This window comes from Tachysurus fulvidraco, chromosome 1 (genome assembly GCF_022655615.1).
Source record: "Tachysurus fulvidraco isolate hzauxx_2018 chromosome 1, HZAU_PFXX_2.0, whole genome shotgun sequence".
NCBI classification, from domain to species: Eukaryota; Metazoa; Chordata; class Actinopteri; order Siluriformes; family Bagridae; genus Tachysurus; species Tachysurus fulvidraco.
The window spans coordinates 51,483,837-51,502,312 of NC_062518.1; the positions used below are offsets into that span (position 1 = coordinate 51,483,837).

The 18,476-nt window shown below is 42.7% G+C and overlaps 2 protein-coding genes across 3 annotated transcripts in view; both read left to right on the forward strand.

Moving 5' to 3' along the window:
* The window catches only part of dspa (desmoplakin a), a 29,882-nt gene extending 24,522 nt beyond the window's left edge, over positions 1–5,360 (forward strand). Inside the window, exons 23-24 of one of the 2 annotated variants that reach the window (XM_047813317.1) lie at positions 1–1,407; positions 1,656–5,360. The exon at positions 1–1,407 is cut by the window's left edge and continues 420 nt beyond it. In XM_047813317.1, coding sequence (XP_047669273.1) covers positions 1–1,407; positions 1,656–4,883 — 4,635 coding nt within the window. In that variant the 3' untranslated portion in view covers positions 4,884–5,360. The remainder of the gene's footprint in view (positions 1,408–1,655) is intronic. The other variant, XM_047813323.1, reaches the window with a different exon arrangement.
* A 2,864-nt stretch (positions 5,361–8,224) lies between these two features.
* On the forward strand, positions 8,225–10,713 carry LOC113640194 (C-type mannose receptor 2-like). Its single transcript, XM_027142574.2, has 2 exons — positions 8,225–10,314; positions 10,450–10,713. Exons 1-2 carry the CDS (start codon positions 9,557–9,559, stop codon positions 10,454–10,456), a joined length of 765 nt encoding a protein of 254 aa, XP_026998375.1. The 5' UTR covers positions 8,225–9,556; the 3' UTR covers positions 10,457–10,713.
* Positions 10,714–18,476: the final 7,763 nt, after the last annotated feature.

Sequence of the window (18,476 nt, forward strand, 5' to 3'; positions counted from 1 at the left end):
CGGGAGATTGAACGTCTGAAGATGCAGTTGGAGGACGAGGCCTCTCGACGCCGATCAGCGGAATCTGAAACTGCTAAGGTAAGAAACCAGTTCAACCAGGAGATGAGTACACTAAAACAAACGTATGAGTCTGAGATCCACATCACAAAAACCACTGTGCTAAAGGACATGCAGCAAAAGGAGGAGGGCACTGCTGCCCTGAAGCTGCAGCTGGAGAGGCTTGTGGATGAGAAAAGGGATTTTGAAGAGGAGCTCAGGCGGCTTCGGTTGTCCATCAGCCAAATGGAAGAAGCAAAGATGAGAGCTGAGCAAGAAACACACCAACAAAGATCCTTAGGAACAGAGGAGACCAGAAGGAGAAAGGAACTAGAGATAAATGTTCAAACAATCACAAGACAGAGGACTGATCTTGAGAAGAAGTACAATGAAGAACTTGCACAGGCCAACAACAAAGTGCAAGAAAAGGTTCGTCAGATTTCAGTCCTCACTCAGAACCTGGATGATGAGACCCGAAAGAGAAGAGCCCTGGAACAAGAGAATCAAAGATTACGACAGTCAGAGGCAGACATGTTGGCCAAGCACTCCTCCTCGCTGGAACTCATCAACAAGCTAAAAATCACGGAGAAAGAGACAAACCTTATTCGTGTCGAGCTGGAGAAGCAAGCAAGTGAAAAGGGGAAAGCAGAACAAAATGCTTCCAGGATGCAGACTCGCATTATAAATTTGCAGACCATGATAGAAAACCTCGAGGCTGAGCTGGAGAAAGAGAAAAAAGGCAACCAGGATGAACTTACGAGGAGGAAGAGGATAGAGGTTGAACTGGAAAGAGTGAATCAGTTGTGTAGAGAGTACACAACTACCATTAACACTCTCCGTGCTCATAAGGAAGAGGAGAATGCCACCAACCGAAGACATGAACAGGACCTTCGTTGTGTCCAGGAGGAGCTGGACAGATGTAGGAAGGAACACACTATAACTTCTGAGAATCTCTCCAAGCTAACCACCGAGCTGAAGGCCTTGCAACAACAGCTGATTCAAGAGCAGGCCCGTGTCCGGGAGGTCAGCCTGCGCAACGAGAGTCTGTACAAGACTATAGAGGACAAAAGCAGAGTGTTAAATGAAAGCATGTCAGAAACCGAGAAGCTCAAGAGTCTTACTCAGAACCTTACCAAGGAAAGGCTGAGGCTAGAGGAGGAGCTAAGGAGTGTACGCCAGGAACGGGATGATTTACGCAACAACAAAAACAGCAACGAAAGTGAACACTTGGCCCAACTGTCAGCCATACAGCTCCAGCTTCAGAGCTCAAATAAGAGAAGCCTAGAACTCCAGGGCCACATTAGTGAGCTGACAAAAGAGAGGGAAAATTTAAACAAGGAAATAGCCAAAATCCAAAAGCAATATACGGAGGTATTTTTGTGGAAAATCACTTTATCAAATCCACCAAATTCCTGTAAATGCTGCTTTTGCTAAACACTTCTGCTACACTTTGCTTTATAACTGTGCATAATCTTTAATCAGATCACCCACTTTACTACTCCAGTAATTCATTCCATGCATCTCCTTTCATGCTTCTCCTTAAAGATGTTTTTTTTTTTTTGTATCACGGTTCAAGTGGTTAACTGTATCGTAATGTTATGTTCTTCTTTTCTTTCCAGACATCTCTGATAATCCATGAGTCTCAGACACACTACAAGGAAATCCTACTAGAGAGGGATAGTCTCCTGGCCAAGCTTAAGCTGCTGGAAATGGACAAAGTGAAGCAGCAGCGCTCTGAAGAAGAGCTGAGCCGTATGAAGCTGTCCATAGAATCAGAGCTACGTCAGAAGCAGCGCCTTCAGGAAGAGATGGACAAAATCCGCAAAGATTTTAACTACTGGAAAAGCCAATATGAGATAAAGGAAAGTCAGGTTAAACAGTGCCAGGCAGATAAAGACAAGGCAGAGAGAGACAGGGCTTCACTTCACAGTGAGATAACGAAACTGACCACTGAACTCAGAAGTGTGGAGGAACGCTACCGGAGCCGGCTACAACGCACAGAGATCGAAATGTCTGAACTCACCCGCAAGCGAGAGGCTCTGGAACTGGAGCTGAGGAAGCTGCAACAACGTCCGAGTGCTTCAGCTAAACAGACTCAGACAGATGAGAAGGTGGCCACAATTGACCCATCAAAACTGGTTTTTGATGGCATTCGCAGAAAGGTCACAGCTCACCAGCTGTGTGACTGTGGTATCATTGATAAATCTACCCTTGATAAGCTGTTGAAGGGCCAGATCACAGTGTCAGATGTTACGGTGGAGATTCAGCCCAGTCTTAAGGGTACAGGGGTTATCGCAGGTGTTCAGAAAGATTCCCAAGGCAGAATGCCAATCTCCGAAGCTAAAAGTAAGAACCTGCTTAGTCCACAGAGTGCCATAATGTTGCTGGAAGCTCAAGCTGCCACTGGCTACATGATTGATCCAAAGTTTAATGAGAAGATGCCAGTAGATACAGCCTGCTCAAGAGGTATTGTTGATACCGAGGACAGGGACGTCCTTGTTACAGCTGAAGCAGCTTGCACAGGGTTCAAGGATCCATTCACAGGGAAACTATTGTCCATTGGACAGGCATGCAAGAAAGGTCGACTTAACAAGGAAAAGGCCATTCAACTGCTCCAAGCCCAAGAAGCAGTGGGAGGTATAATTGACCCTGTGATAAGTGTGTTTCTACCCAAAGATGTTGCCTTAGACCGTGGCTTGATTGATGAAGAGCTTTACCGTGCACTGAACAAAAAGCCAGCTTGTTATATTGATCCAGCAACTGCAGAGAAGATCAGCTACAATGATTTGAGGAGGAAGTGTATCACAGAACCTGCAAATGGCCTTCTTCTACTCACTGTAAACGATCGTGACAACTCGGATTTTGTCCAGGGAATCCGTGGCCAAGTCTCACTCTCTGAGCTTGTAAATTCCAGCCTAATAACAGAGGGAGATGTGGACAAGGTGAAACGAGGCCAGCTCACAACTAAGGATATTGAAAGTAAGCTGAAGATGTACCTATCTGGCTCTGGCTGCATTGCTGGCATTTATGATGAGGCTCAGGATAGAGTCCTGCCTTTCTACCAGGCCATGAAAGAAAATCTTCTCCGTCCAGGAACAACGTTGGAGCTGCTGGAAGCCCAGGCAGCATCGGGCTTTATGATCGATCCAGTCAATAATGCCTACCTGACGGTGGAGGAAGCATGGAAGAGAGGTCTAGTGGGTAAAGAATTTAAAGATAAACTCATGTCTGCTGAGAAGGCTGTGACTGGATACCGCGATCCGAATACAGGGCAACTCATATCACTCTTTCAAGCTATTGAGAAAGAGATTATTGAGAAGGGGCATGGAATTAGGCTTCTGGAGGCTCAGATAGCCAGCGGCGGCATCATCGATCCTAAAGAGAGCCATCGCATTGATGTGGAAGTGGCTTACCGAAGAGGTTATTTTGACCGTGAGATGAACGAAATTCTGACATATGAAGGTGATGATACAAAGGGCTTCTTCGACCCAAACACTCATGAAAATCTGACCTATCTGCAGCTTCAGAAGAGATGTATTAAGGACCCTGGGACTGGTTTGTTTTTGCTGCCTCTGAAGGACAAAAACAAGCAGAAGCAGCAGTCAAGTCAAAAAAACACTCTTCGCAAAAGGAGAGTAGTGATCGTAGACCCCGACACAGGCAAAGAGATGTCTGTTCGTGAGGCTTACCACAGAGAGCTGATTGACTATGACACATTTCTGAATCTTTCGGAACAAGAGTGTGAGTGGGAAGAGATCACCATCACAGATTCAGCTGGCAAGACTCGACTCGTTATTGTTGACCGTAAAACAGGTACACAGTATGATGTCCAGGACTCCCTGGACAAGGGCCTTATTAAGAAAAGTGCCTTAGACCAGTACCGCTCAGGATCTCTCACGCTCACCCAGTTTGCTAATCTCTTTTCAAGCAAAGTAACAGGTACTGAGCTTTCCATTTGTACCAGCATTCCAGAAGATGTTACAACCTGCAGTAGCCCCACTGAAGTTACACCATCTTCTCCGACTGTCCGCAAACGCTTTGCTAGTGTTTCCATTACTCTCTCCCCTCCTTGTGATATACTGGATGACCAGAGCCCAGTGGCAGCTATCTTTGACACCGAAACCTTGGAGAAGATCACGATAGCCGAAGCTATGCGTCGTGGAATAGTCGACACCATCACTGCCCAGCGGCTCCTGGAGGCGCAAGCATGCACTGGAGGCATCATAAACCCTGCCACTGGCAAAAGGCTCTCTCTGCAAGATGCTGTGCATCACAGCATCATTGATGAGGATATGGCCAACAAGCTCAAACCAGCTCAAAAAGCTTACCTTGGATATGAGGACATGAAGACCAAAAGGAGAATGTCTGCTGCAGAGGCCATTAAAGAGAAATGGTTGCCATACGAGGCTGGGCAGAGGTTCCTGGAATTCCAGTACCTGACTGGAGGACTGCTGGAACCTGAAAGTGCTAAGCGAATCAGCATCGAAGAAGCCATACGAAGAGGATGGCTGGATGGTAAAGGAGCCCAGAAGCTGCAGGACACCAGGAACTACTTGAAGAGCCTCACCTGCCCTAAAACTAAGTTGAAGATTTCATACAAAGAGGCGATGGACAACTGCATGGTGGAAGAGAACAATGGCCTGAAGATGCTCCAAGCCACATCTATGTCCACCAAGGGTATCAGTAGCCCATATAACATCTCCTCTGGACCCAACTCCCGCACTGGATCTCGAGCCGGATCCCGGGGAAGCTCCAGGAGTGGATCCCGCCGAGGCAGTGTGGATTACTCCAGCTCTACTTTTGCTTACAGCTCCTCTACAACTAGCTCTTATACATCCTTCCCTTAATGTTTTCATACACGTGTCTGTTAGAGCTGATACTTTTTTCATACACAACTACTCAATTTCCACATATATACCAAAAACGATTAGAATTAACGAGGGTTTGGGAATATTATACATGACTCATACGGGCGATGGATTTTCAGTTACTTTATCAGCTTTATTTGGGTGCTTCTGATCATCTTTAGGTGCTTGTTTATCTGTCCTGCATTTTTAATCGGTAGATTTTATACAGTAGATTCACATATATTGAAATATCTACAAAAATGTTTTATTTTCATAGTTATTTGGAATTAAATTGAACAGTTTTACAGAATTAAATTTATAACGCAGACATTTCTAAAACCGGAGAGATAGATTAGAGTCACTATATTATTCGGGTTAAAGGGAGCATATCATTTTATAAAATGTAAATGGAAAAAAATGTCAAAACACTGTACTAACAAAAGATGGCAAATGATAAATAAACTAATTTTCCACTTATTTTGCTGTTCATTTCTGTGATCTGTTCATTGTGACGTGTTGATTCCTTGGGATTCCCCTCCATCATTAAGAAATGTGTGTGTTTAAGCGCGTTTATGACTGAAAGGATTGTGTAGGAGTATAAAAAGAGAATATTGTCCTTACTTTACTACAATATAAATAGCACAATGACTAAGGACGTGTTAAATCCAGCACCACTCTCTGACATGTCACACTGAAACACTGGCTGAAAACTATATTAAATACATAAACACACATAATACATATAGAACTATTGTAAAAATGAATAAAGTCACTTTAAAATAAACTAACTGTGTATCAGATTAGACAGAACTAAATCAGAGACATTGCTGATTCCTTTATAAACATAATTAAAAATATATATTAGTTTCTCAGTGAGATCAAGTCAAGAAGCTTTTATTGTCGTGACATCCATATTTATGTGACACAGGACACAGTGATGTGACACGACGTTCCTCCAGGAGCTACACAGAACAACACAGAGATAAGGACTGAAGTAAGTGAGTCCATCTGTGCAACCTGGTGTACACAGCAAACACTACAGGCCAATAAATAGCAGGGGTATGTGGGATGAAGAGTGTGTGTGAGGGGTGGGTGTGGTTTACAGTGTGTGTTAATGGTGTGTGAGGGGTGTGTGCTGGATGAAGAGAGTGTGTGGGTTGTGTGTGGGGTGAAAAGTGTGTCAGGTGTGTGTGGGGTGAAGAGTGTGTGTGAGGGGTGTCTGGGATGAAGAGTATGTATGAAGGGTGTTTGGGATGAGTGTGTGTAAAGGGGTGTGTTCAGGGTGAAGAGTGTGTGTGTGGGAATGAAGAGAGTGTGTGTAATAATTGTTGTCCGTTGTGTGACCTCAACACATCCCACACAACTGTGACAAACTTTAAATAGATGACGTATCTCATATCTCAGGAATACATCAGAATGTATTATAACACAGAGTGTGTTTAATCTTACTGTAATTAGACCAGAAACATGGCAAAGAAACAAAAACAGTCCCTAAAGTTTGGGCTCCTGAACATTAGGTCACCCAAAGCACTTATAGCCTTACTGCACTCTGTCTTACTGACACTGGGATTAAACCAAATGACTACATCAGTCTGAATGAGTCTACACCATCAGGATATATCTATAAGCACGAGCCTCGTCTGACTTGTGGTGGAGGTGGTGGAGGTGGTGTCGTGATCTCCTTACTGTTACCCAGAGAACACAGTATAGATTTAGTTCTTTTGAAGTGCTTGTTCTTAAAGTCACACTATCACACATGCACACGAAGAGATCCCTGATGTCTCGCCCTAGCGACCGTGTACAGACCCCCAGGGGCCCTACACAGATGTTCTTAGAGAATTTACAGACTTTCTTTCAGACCTATTGGTTAACTTTGATAGTAGGAGACTTTAACATTCATGTTGACGACACAGACGCCACATTCATGTTGACGACACAAACGCTTTAGGACTCACATTTATTGACCTACTAAACTCACTTGGGCTTAAACAAAACATCACTAGGGCAACTCATCGACATAATCACACACTAGATTTAATAATATCACACAGAATAGAAGTCACTGATATAGATGTCATACCTCAAAGTGATGACATCACAGACCATTACCTCATACTGTACACACTACCTATAGAACAGACTAACTGTGTCTCACCACGTTATCGACTCGGTAGAACCATTATTCTGACCACTAAAGACAGATTCACAAATAACCTGCCTGATCTGTCTGGACTTCTTACTGTACCCTCAAACTCAAACGACCTAGATGTAATGACTAACAGCATAGACGCTATATTCACTAGCACATTAGACACTGTTGCAAATCAAATTAGAACTAAGTGAGATTTTCTTAGTACTTTTGTCAAGGGCATGTTTTGTAAATTATTTATATTATATTATATTATATTATATTTAATCAACTACAGTGAGGTTATAATACTATAATAGTGAGGTGAGTAAACATAAAGCACAGCTTTGTCACTGATAGGTTTTTTAGTCCTGAAGATTTCATAAATATGTCATCAGAAAACCAGATCTTACTAAGAACACTGTGGAAGGAGTTTGGCGTGTTTATCGGCTCCAGTCCAGTAGATGGCACTAAAACACTTTTCAGTAGATCGTCCATAACCTTTCATTTATAATCTGCTCATGGAAAGCTGACTCAGGATTTGGAGCAGAACAGTGTTACAATGTTTAGGACATGAGGTTCTCCAGAAGCAGGAACTTGTCTAGGTTACTGCTCACAGTGCACCAGATCACCTCAGATCTTCTAGCACTGCTTATCTGCTCCCACCATCTCTCAGGGCACAAAGGAGTTCAAGACTCTTCTCTGTTTTGGCACTGAGGTGGTGGAAGCCCTACATGTCCAAACAGTCGAGTCACTGACTGCCTTCGTACCTTATGTCTGTCTCACCTTCTGACTCTCCTCATTTATAGAACAACTTTTAGTACAAATTGTTATTTTACACTTAATAATTATTACATGAAACTTTATTGCATTAAATTTCTACTTGTCTTCTATGAGCTAGTGTTTCCAAAGGGGTTAAAACACCTATTCTGCTCAGGTCACAGTGGTGTTTATTCTGCTCAGGTCACAGTGGTGTTTATTCTGCTCATGTCACAGTGGTGTTTATTCTGCTTGGGGTCACAGTGGTGTTTATTCTGCTTGGGGTCACAGTGGTGTTTATTCTGCTTGGGGTCACATTGGTGTTTATAATGCTTGGGGTCACAGTGGTGTTTATTTTGCTCAGAGTCACAGTGGTGTTTATTCTGCTCAGAGTCACAGTGGTGTTTATTCTGCTCAAGTCAACGTGGTGTTTATTCTGCTCGGGTCACAGTGCTGTTTATTCTACTCGGGTCACAGTGGTGTTTATTCTGCTCAGGGTCACAGTGGTGTTTATTCTGCTCAGGGCCACAGTGGTGTTTATTCTGCTTGGGGTCACAGTGGTGTTTATTTTGCTCAGGTCACGGTGGTGTTTATTCTGCTCGGGCTCACAGTGGTGTTTATTCTGCTCAGGATCGCAGTGGTGTTTATTCTGCTCAGGATCACAGTGGTGTTTATTCTGCTCAGGGCCACAGTGGTGTTTATTTTGCTCAGGTCACGGTGGTGTTTATTCTGCTCGGGCTCACAGTGGTGTTTATTCAGCTCAGGGCCATAGTGGTGTTTATTCTGCTCAGGATCACAGTGGTGTTTATTCTGCTCAGGTCACAGTGGTGTTTATTCTGCTCGGGTCACAGTGGTGATTATTCTGCTCAGGTCACAGTGGTGTTTATTCTGCTCAGGTCACAGTGGTGTTTATTCTGCTTGGGGTCACAGTGGTGTTTATTCTGAATCCCAGTGAGCCTGTGTTGGTCATCTGGATTAATGAAGATAATTATGGGATGGCAGAGGGGTGTCCATGGAAAAAATCAGAGTTTGATAATGGAGGTCTTATTGTTGTTGTTGTTTTATATAAACTGTACCTAATAAGGTGCATATATTTATATAGATACATACGATACATAAGATACATGTATTTATATAAACTGTACCTATAAGTATTCGCACCTGTCGTCCCATCCAAATGTAAGGCAAGGCCTTTTGTTTGTGTTGTACACCGAATGCCCAAATGAAACACAAATGTCTTCAGTGCAAAGTAAACACAAAAGACTTGGCCTTGTTCCAGTGCCATGAGATGGGACTGTAGTTGAGTCAGTTCCTTGTAAAGGTGTAATTCATAACATAATATTCATGAACAATACAGTATTGTGTACAGTTATGCCAGTTATGGTTAGTTATGTCATTGTACAATATTCTTGTATTTCACATTAAAATTCTTATCATTTGACCACTTTTCCAAAACCATACCAGAGATGCTGAGATCAATGCACACCAGAGACACTGTTTCCATAGGAGACGCAAGGAATCCCAGTAGGGAACCAGAGGAGACCAAGAGTAGACCCTGTAGCAGGTCATGGGCTCTACACCAATAAAGACTTGAGTCAGTGTTGCTATGACAATGTTGTCTTTGCAGGTTGATGTATGTTTTCCACCTGCACGAAATTTGCATTACTCATTTTCACAGATCTTCAATCAGAGCCATGTTCCACATCCTGATTCCTGCGTAATACCTTCTTGAGTTAATAAAGATCGTGAGGCTTTAGAGCCACAATCTGACTCCTCACACTGAGAGATGAAGATGAAGGCTGTTCTCTCCATCCTCCTCTTGGCAGCTATGACAGGAGCATCTACTCATCTGCGTTGGAAAAAATACATTTTTGTCAATTTACAGCTTCACTGGACCGATGCTCAGGAGTACTGCAGGAAGAACTATGTCGATTTAATATCCATTGAAACAGAAGAAGAACTAAATCAATTCCAAAGTGCTATAAATACTCAATGTTCCTCTAACTGCTGGATTGGTCTGAGCAGGATTCAACAAATGAACTTTACTAATTGGTCTGATGGAAGTCTTCTAGAATTCAGTTATTGGTCCTCTGACGTATCGTTTACTGACTATTCTAAAAACTGTGTATATATACACAACCACTGGCACTCTGATGTCTGTAACCAATCTCTAAACCTTGTGTGCTACACTTGGGTTTATGACCTGGTTGTGGTGCAGGAGATGAAGACCTGGGAAGAAGCGTTGAAGTACTGCAGAACAAAATACTCTGGCCTGGTGAGCCTCTTCACAGACTCTGATCACGCTGCAGTCAACAACAAGACAGATGAAATCCTGACAAGTGTTTTCTGGACCAGTCTGCACTTCATGGATGGATCATGGTTCTGGGTAAATTCCACCCAGGATGAAGAAGAAGAGGACATGATCTTTATGCCCTCATGTCCTGCTCCACATTACCGTTGTGGAGCCCGAAGCACCAAGTCTAACGTCCTGGAGAACCGAGACTGTGAGGAGACAATGAACTTCATCTGCTACAACGAAACAATGTGAGTTATTAAACTCCTGAAGGAGCTTCTTCAGAGACTTCATACTGACATAAATAAAATTGTTCTTTAATTAGATTAAAGTAGATTTCTAAAATCAAATGCAAAATTAATAACAATCCTTTAATTCATCTGCAGGAATTAAATCATGCTGAATAAGTTCAATCAAAATGGAGAAGAAAAGAAGACGGTTTACATTTCCATCACAATACTAACATTAACGTGATCTAAATGATTTCTTTTCTTTGTTTTAATATTTTCTTCATTAATCTGTTGCAGGTGTTAGTTATTATAGAGGATATTTATCCTATTTACTCTCATAGTTTGGTGATTAATAAATGTAATAAATGTTTGCATGGAGCCTAAAGTGTGTGCTTTTATATAGACTAATGACCCATTAATAAAGACAGCAAATAATAAAGGCTTGAAGTGTTTTCTGTGGTAGTTTATGGGCTAATAGTGTTTGTGAATAATGTGGTGTCAGTAATCTGAGTGATTCGTCAGGGTTAACGAGGACTGTCAATAAGATTAACAGCTAAATCTGTATTGAGTCGTCAGTCTGTAAACATTACTGTAAACTCACTCTAGAGATGAATCGTGTGAGAAAACAAACGACTTCAAGACAAAATGAACGTTATAATGACTTATTAACATTAGCATTATCATTAGCATTAATCCATTACAGTGTCATGATGCTATGTTGTTTAAATCACACACACACTCCAACTGACACCAATAGATTTAGGGACAGGAACTGTTTACTGTAGATAAATATTACAGAGAAGTAGTCTAGTGTATACACACACACACACACACACACACACACACACACACACACACACACACACACACACACGCACACACACACACACATGGTGTATACATTATACACTACAGTCTGCTGTAAAATTGACATTAAGTTATTAATCAGATGCTTTCATTTAAAACAGTTTACAAATGAGGAAAGTCTCACACAAAGCTGGAGGGGCAGAGTGAGGACTAGTTAGTGGTCAGTTAGGTCACAAGCAGAGTGAGGACTAGTTAGTGGTTAGTTAGGTCCTAAGCAGAGTGAGGACTAGTTAGTGGTTAGTTAGGTCACAAGCAGAGTGAGGACTAGTTAGTGGTCAGTTAGGTCACAAGCAGAGTGAGGACTAGTTAGTGGTTAGTTAGGTCCTAAGCAGAGTGAGGGCTAGTTAGTTGTTAGTTAGGTCACAAACAGAGTGAGGACTAATTAGTGGTTAGTTAGGCCACAAGCAGAGTGAGGACTAGTTAGTGGTCAGTTAGGTCACAAGCAGAGTGAGGTCTAGTTAGTGGTCAGTTAGGTCACAAGCAGAGTGAGGTCTAGTTAGTGGTTAGTTAGGTCACAAACAGAGTGAGGACTAATTAGTGGTTAGTTAAGTCACAAGCAGAGTCAGGACTAGTTAGTGGTTAGTTAGGTCACGAGCAGAGTGAGGACTAGTTAGTGGTTAGTTAGGTCACAATCAGAGTGAGGACTAGTTAGTGGTCAGTTAGGTCACAAGCAGAGTGAGGACTAGTTAGTGGTTAGTTAGGTCACAAGCAGAGTGAGGACTAGTTAGTGGTTAGTTAGGTCACAAGCAGAGTGAGGACTAGTTAGTGGTCAGTTAGGTCACAAGCAGAGTGAGGACTAGTTAGTGGTTAGTTAGGTCCTAAGCAGAGTGAGGGCTAGTTAGTGGTTAGTTAGGTCACAAACAGAGTGAGGACTAATTAGTGGTTAGTTAGGTCACAAGCAGAGTGAGGACTAGTTAGTGGTTAGTTAGGTCACAAGCAGAGTGAGGACTAGTTAGTGGTTAGTTAGGTCACAAGCAGAGTGAGGACTAGTTAGTGGTTAGTTAGGTCACAAGCAGAGTGAGGTCTAGTTAGTGGTTAGTTAGGTCACAAGCAGAGTGAGGACTAGTTAGTGGTCAGTTAGGTCACAAGCAGAGTGAGGACTAGTTAGTGGTCAGTTAGGTCACGTTCACAGTATAGGTGGGTGTTTCATCTATTTTTGAAAATAGTGAAGTGCATTCCACCACTGAGTGTGTGCATCTGTGTGTGTTTGTGTGTGTTTGTGTGTGTGAGTCTGTGTGTGTCTGTGTGTGTGTTTGTGTGTGTGTCTGAGAGTCTTTGTGTGTGTGTGTTTTTGTGTGTCAGTGTGGGAGTATGTGTGTGTGTGTGTGTGTGTGTGTGTGTGTGTGTGTGTGTGTGTGTGTGTGTGTGTGTGTGTGTGTGTTGAATGCTGTACAGAACGCTTTGACACAGATGTTAATCTGATTAAACTATAACCTGCTCACTGTCCCAGTTGTAGATCGACACACTGCTCTTACACACTGGTGTTATGGAGAGGTGGAGAATGTCTGTTTCCTGATGGTGTTCTGTGTGTGTGAGTGTGTGTGTGTTCTGGAGAGGTGGAGAATGTCTCAGTTTCCTGATGGTGTTCTGAGGCTGAAAGTCCCTAAAATTCCAGTATAAACAGGACATGAGTGAAGACTGATGTGTGTGTGTGTGTGTGTGTGTGTGTGTGTGTGTGTGTGTGTGTGTGTGTGTGTGTGTGTGTGTGTTTCACTGATGTCTCTGAACTCTTATGTACTATTCTTCACTGTACAAACAGCTGATTTCCTAAACAAAGCTCTTCTCCTGACCTGCTGGACTGCTCTGTGGGTGGAGGTGGTGGTGTCACATGTTTGAAGCTCAACCCAAACTGCAGTTTCTCATCTTTATATCTTTATATCTCTGATCAGGGTTTAATCATTTACATTTACATTTACATTTACAGCATTTGGCAGACGCCCTTATCCAGAGCGACGTACATAAGTGCTTAAATCTCTAACACCGAATACATTAATGCTGGTTCACTAGGTTACATACTTAAGATACCATGAGTTTAAAACATTTGTTCAAAGTTACAATGAAAAAGTGTCAAAGGGTTTTTTTTTGTTTGTTTTTTTTTTAAATGCAAAGGATAAGGAAAGAAGTGCTAGTTGAAGTGCTTCCTGAATAAGTAGGTCTTCAACCGCCACTTGAAAATAGTCAGTGACTCGGCTGTCCGGACCTCTATGGGAAGTTCATTCCACCACCTTGGTGCCAGTACAGAGAAGAGTCTTGTAGTATACTTGCCTCTTACCCTGAGAGATGGTGGAACCAGTCGAGCAGTGCTGGTAGATCAGAGGTTACGGGGTGCAGTGCGAGGAATGATGAGGGCTTTGAGGTAAGAGGGGGCTGGTCCATTTTTGGCTTTGTAGGCCAGCATCAGTGTTTTGAACCGGATGCGTGCAGCTACCGGAAGCCAGTGGAGGGATCGCAGTAGCGGGGTGGTATGCGAGAACTTTGGCAGGTTGAAAACAAGCCGGGCAGCTGCATTTTGGATCATTTGCAGAGGACGGATTGCGTTCATAGGTAGACCTGCCAGCAGTGCATTGCAGTAATCCAGTCTAGAAATGACAAGAGACTGAACAAGTACCTGGGCAGTCTGTGTGGACAAAAATGGCCGAATCCTTCTAATGTTGTAGAGAAGAAACCGACATGAGCGAGTCACATTTGCAACATGAGAGGAAAAGGACAGTTGATTGTCCATGGTTACCCCAAGGTTGCGAGCTGTGGCTGAAGGGGAGATGAGATCGTTGTGCAAGGATATAGCAAGATTGTGACCTGGGGATGAATCACCTGGGACGAACAGCAGTTCAGTTTTGCTAGGATTGAGCTTTAACTGATGAGCAGTCATCCATGATGAAATTTCTGCCAGACATGCTGAGATCCGGTCAGAAGCTGTGGCATCTGAGGGTGGGAAAGAGAAGATAAGTTGTGTATCATCAGCATAGCAGTGGTAAGAGAACCCATGTGATGAAATAACTTCACCAAGAGAGTGAGTATACAAGGAGAAAAGAAGAGGACCACGTACTGAGCCCTGTGGGACGCCAGTGGAGAGTCTGCGTGGAGCAGATGTCACTCCCCTCCATGTTACTTGATATGAGCGTCCTTCCAGGTAGGAGGCAAGCCATTCCCAAGCTGATCCGCAAATCCCAAGACTCTTGAGGGAGGATAAGAGAGTCTTGTGGTTGACCGTATCAAACGCTGCTGAAAGGTCAAGGAGGATAAGGACGGATGATAGTTTGGCTGATCTAGCAGTATGTAGCTTCTCAGAGACATCCAAAAGGGCCGTCTCTGTAGAGTGAGCTGCTTTAAAGCCAGACTGTTTGGGATCTTGGAGGTTGTTCTGTGAGAGATAGACAGACAGTTGATTATAGACAATGCGTTCAAGAATTTTTGAAAGAAATGAAAGAAGTGATACCGGTCTGTAGTTACTGATGTCTGATGGATCCAGAGCAGGTTTCTTTAGGATGGGAATAACCCTTGCTCTCTTGAAAGTAGTTGGTACCTGACCAGATGCTATGGATCTATTGACGATAGTGGAAATGAAGGGCAAGAGGTCTTGTGAGATGGTCTGGAGCATAGTGGTAGGGAGTGGATCCAGTGGGCAGGTGGTAGGATTGCAGGACTGGATGAGTTGTAAAATCTCTTCTGCTGCCACAGTTGAAAAATGTGATAACGAAGGTGTAGGGGAATCCATACTCTGAGATGTAAGTGCAGTCGGGGCTGAAGTGAAGGTCCGGCAGATTTCCTCAATCTTCTCCTGGTAGAAAGAAGCAAAGTCTTCTGCAGTCAGGGAGGATGAAGAAGGTGGAGCCGGGGGGTTGAGCAGAGAAGAGATGATGTTGTGGAATTTCCGAGGGTCATGTGAGGGTCAAGGAAGTCTTGGCAGAAGTCACATCTGAGGAGAACTTGACAAGAAGTGTTCTGTAAAAATCAAGATCTGCATCAAGTTGTGATTTCTTCCACTTTCTCTCTGATGATCTTAGCTCTCTTCGATTGTTGCGCAGCACATCTGAAAGCCAAGGAGCAGAACAAGAAGTTTTCTTGGGTTTAGTGAACATAGGGCAGAGGGAGTCCATAGTTGAGGAAAGAGATGAGAGGAAAGTATCTGTGGCTGAGTCTAAGGGTAGTGAGGAAAAAGACTTAGCATCAGGAAGGGAAGAAAGAGTGCCAGAAGCTACAGATGAAGGTGAGACAGAGTGAAGGTTGCGGCGAGTAAGAGCGAGGGGGTGAGAGGTAGTTCTAGGTAAGATAGGTAGAGTGATGGTGAAGGATACCAGGTGATAATCAGAGACGTGGAGTGGGGTAGCAGTCACATCTGTAGCTGGAGAAGGACGGGTGAAAACCAGGTCCAGGACATTTCCTCCTTTGTGTGTGGGGATGTAGCTGTTGAGTGTGAGGGAGAAAGAGTCGAGAAGAGACAGGAGGGAAGAAGAATGTAGCTTGTCAGAGGGGAGGTTGAAGTCACCAAGCACTGTCAGGGGGGAGCTATCGGAAGGGAAAGCACTAAGCAGTGAGTCCATTTCTTCCAGGAAGTTTCCTAGGGGACCAGGAGGGTGGTAGACAACAATAATAACAAGGTTGATAGGAGAGGTAACTGAAATGGCATGAAATTCAAAAGAAGAGATGGTTAAATTAGAGAAGAGTAGAGGTTTAAAGCACCATTTCTTTGACAACAATAAACCTGTACCACCACCCCTGCCTGTTTCTCATGGTGAGTGAGAGAAAGCATAGGCAGAGGATGGAGCAGCTGGTGTAGCAGTGTTCTGTGGGGATATCCAGGTTTCTGTTAGAGCAAGAAAATCAAAGGAGTAATGGGAAGTTAAAGCAGAGATAAAATCAGCTTTCTTTACCGCAGACTGACAATTCCAGAGCCCACCTACCACTACTGTTTGAGACTTACACAACAGAGGAGGGTAGATGAGGTTATTGGGATTGTGACCTCTGCTTTGTGGATGAGAGCGTCTGCGAGGGTAGGCCTTGAGTACAGAGATGGGTTTAAGGCACATATTTGTAGTCAAACAAGAGTGAGAATTGAGGTATGGTAGAATATATCAAGACAGTACTAGACACTAATGTTAGAGAGAGAGAGAGCTACTAACAAGGAGAACCTTCAATTTAAATAGGTAAGCCCTGCCCCCAATTCACACCTTAAGGGAGACTGAAACTACTCCTGATTAATCAGCTGAGAGAACAACAAAAACCAACACTATAAAAATCAACAATGCTATAGAATATAACACGATTCAAATCACACTACTCTAGAACAAAGTGAGTTAAGCAGATAGTATACAAAAGACAGGAACCTACTTTACCAGAAGACAATATAATCAAATGTAGAGAGTTAAAGCACACTGTCAAACAATTGAATGGTCTTGAATTAAAAATAAAAGCTTCTTGTGTCTTTATTGGAGGAGTTTAAATGAATCCCTTAGTCTGTTGCTCAGTGACGCTTTTACATTCACCTCATTTGGCTGAAACTTGAATCCAAAGTGCTTTAACAATAAGGATACACACGTGATATTGTCAGTATCTCATCACCATACGTACATGGAAGGTCCTGTTTATTTCAGATTGTGTTATTGGGTTTTCATTATAAGATAAAACTAAAACATAGAACACAATAGAACACAATATTCTACCCATCATATATAACTATAGGATAATGACTGAAGGGAGATGGGGTACAGTGAGAAAAGGGAAGAGTAGAGAAATAGAGCTGTGGGAATCAATACCATCTGTAACACCACCACCAACACCACCCACTGCTCACAGTGTGGCAAGAGTGTGGAACCTCATTTTTGGTTCCAGCTGCACCATTGTTCCAGTTAAACGTGAGGAACCACAGCTAAGTCTGCCGGCTGACCTCATCCCAACCTTGTGATTATCATACAGTATCTGACCATCCAAACCAGCACATGGCAGTGTCTCAGGAACGGCTCAGCACCATCTGAGGTCAAGATGAACCTCCAGTGGTTCCAGCTGGTTGATATTTTGATTTTTCACTCACACCAAGTTTCATGTGAGGGACAGCCTAAATAATAATGTAGAGTAAGTCTGTTTTAACTATTCACATTGTCTCAAAGCAGCTTTACAGAAGTATGGAAACAAAATAGACATTTAAAAAAAGTGTTTTAGAAAAGTTTAAAGTTTATATTTTTAGTTACTATTTATCTCTAACATTTATCTCTAATGATCACATCTGAGGTGATGGTAATGAGGAAAAACTCCCTGAGATGGTATGAGGAAGAAACCTTGAGAGGAACCAGAGACAAGTGAACCTCATCCTCATTTAGGTGACAGGAAATAATGTCTATTTTACAGTTTGTAGTCCAGAGGAATTGAGCTACCAAGAGCTCCTGAGGATCTAATTCCTTCCTGCCTAAGTCTGCAGTATTTTCTGTTTCTATACTTCTCTTAAATTCTCTTTCATTTTTTTATTTGTTGTTGTGAATCATCTTTACACGAAGGCGTTTCTGATTTCTGCGCAATGACAGCGGGATTACGGCGACCTCTGGTGGTGCGCAGTAACTACTGCAGTCAGAAATGTAAAGCCTTCGTAGGTTTAAACCCTTGTGTGTCTGAAAACTCTGTATTCATCATTTTTCTGCTAAAGTGCTTCAGTAAATGTGTTGTTTATGTCATATATAAAGTGTATATGTCAGTAAATGTGTTGTTTATGTCATATATAAAGTGTATATGTCAGTAAATGTGTTGTTTATGTCATATATACAGTGTATATGTCAGTAAATGTGTCATTTATGTCATATATACAGTGTATATGTCAGTAAATGTGTCATTTATGTCATATATACAGTGTATATGTCAGTAAATGTGTTTATGTCATATATACAGTGTATATGTCAGTAAATGTGTCGTTTATGTCATATATACAGTGTATAGAAGTGACAGTAAAATGTTTTCCTCTCAGAAGTACAGTGGATAGCTTCAGCTCCTCAGTGTGATGAAGTAAGAACCTATAACGTCCACCTTCACTAGCTCAGCATCCTCTTCAGTGGCTTTATATCTTACATTTACAGCATTTAGCAGAAGCCTTCATCCAGAATGACTTACATTTTATTTCAATGTATACAACTGAACAATTGAGGGTTAAGGGCCTTGCTCAGGGGCCCAGTGGCAGCTTCTTGACTTGGTGGACCTGGGATTCGAACTCATGACCTTTAAATCAGTAGGCAAACACACAAGACTGTAACACACTGTAACACACACTCTCTCTCTCTCTGTGTATCTCTCTCTCTGTCTCTCCCCTCTCTGTCTCTGTCTGTATCTCTCTGTAT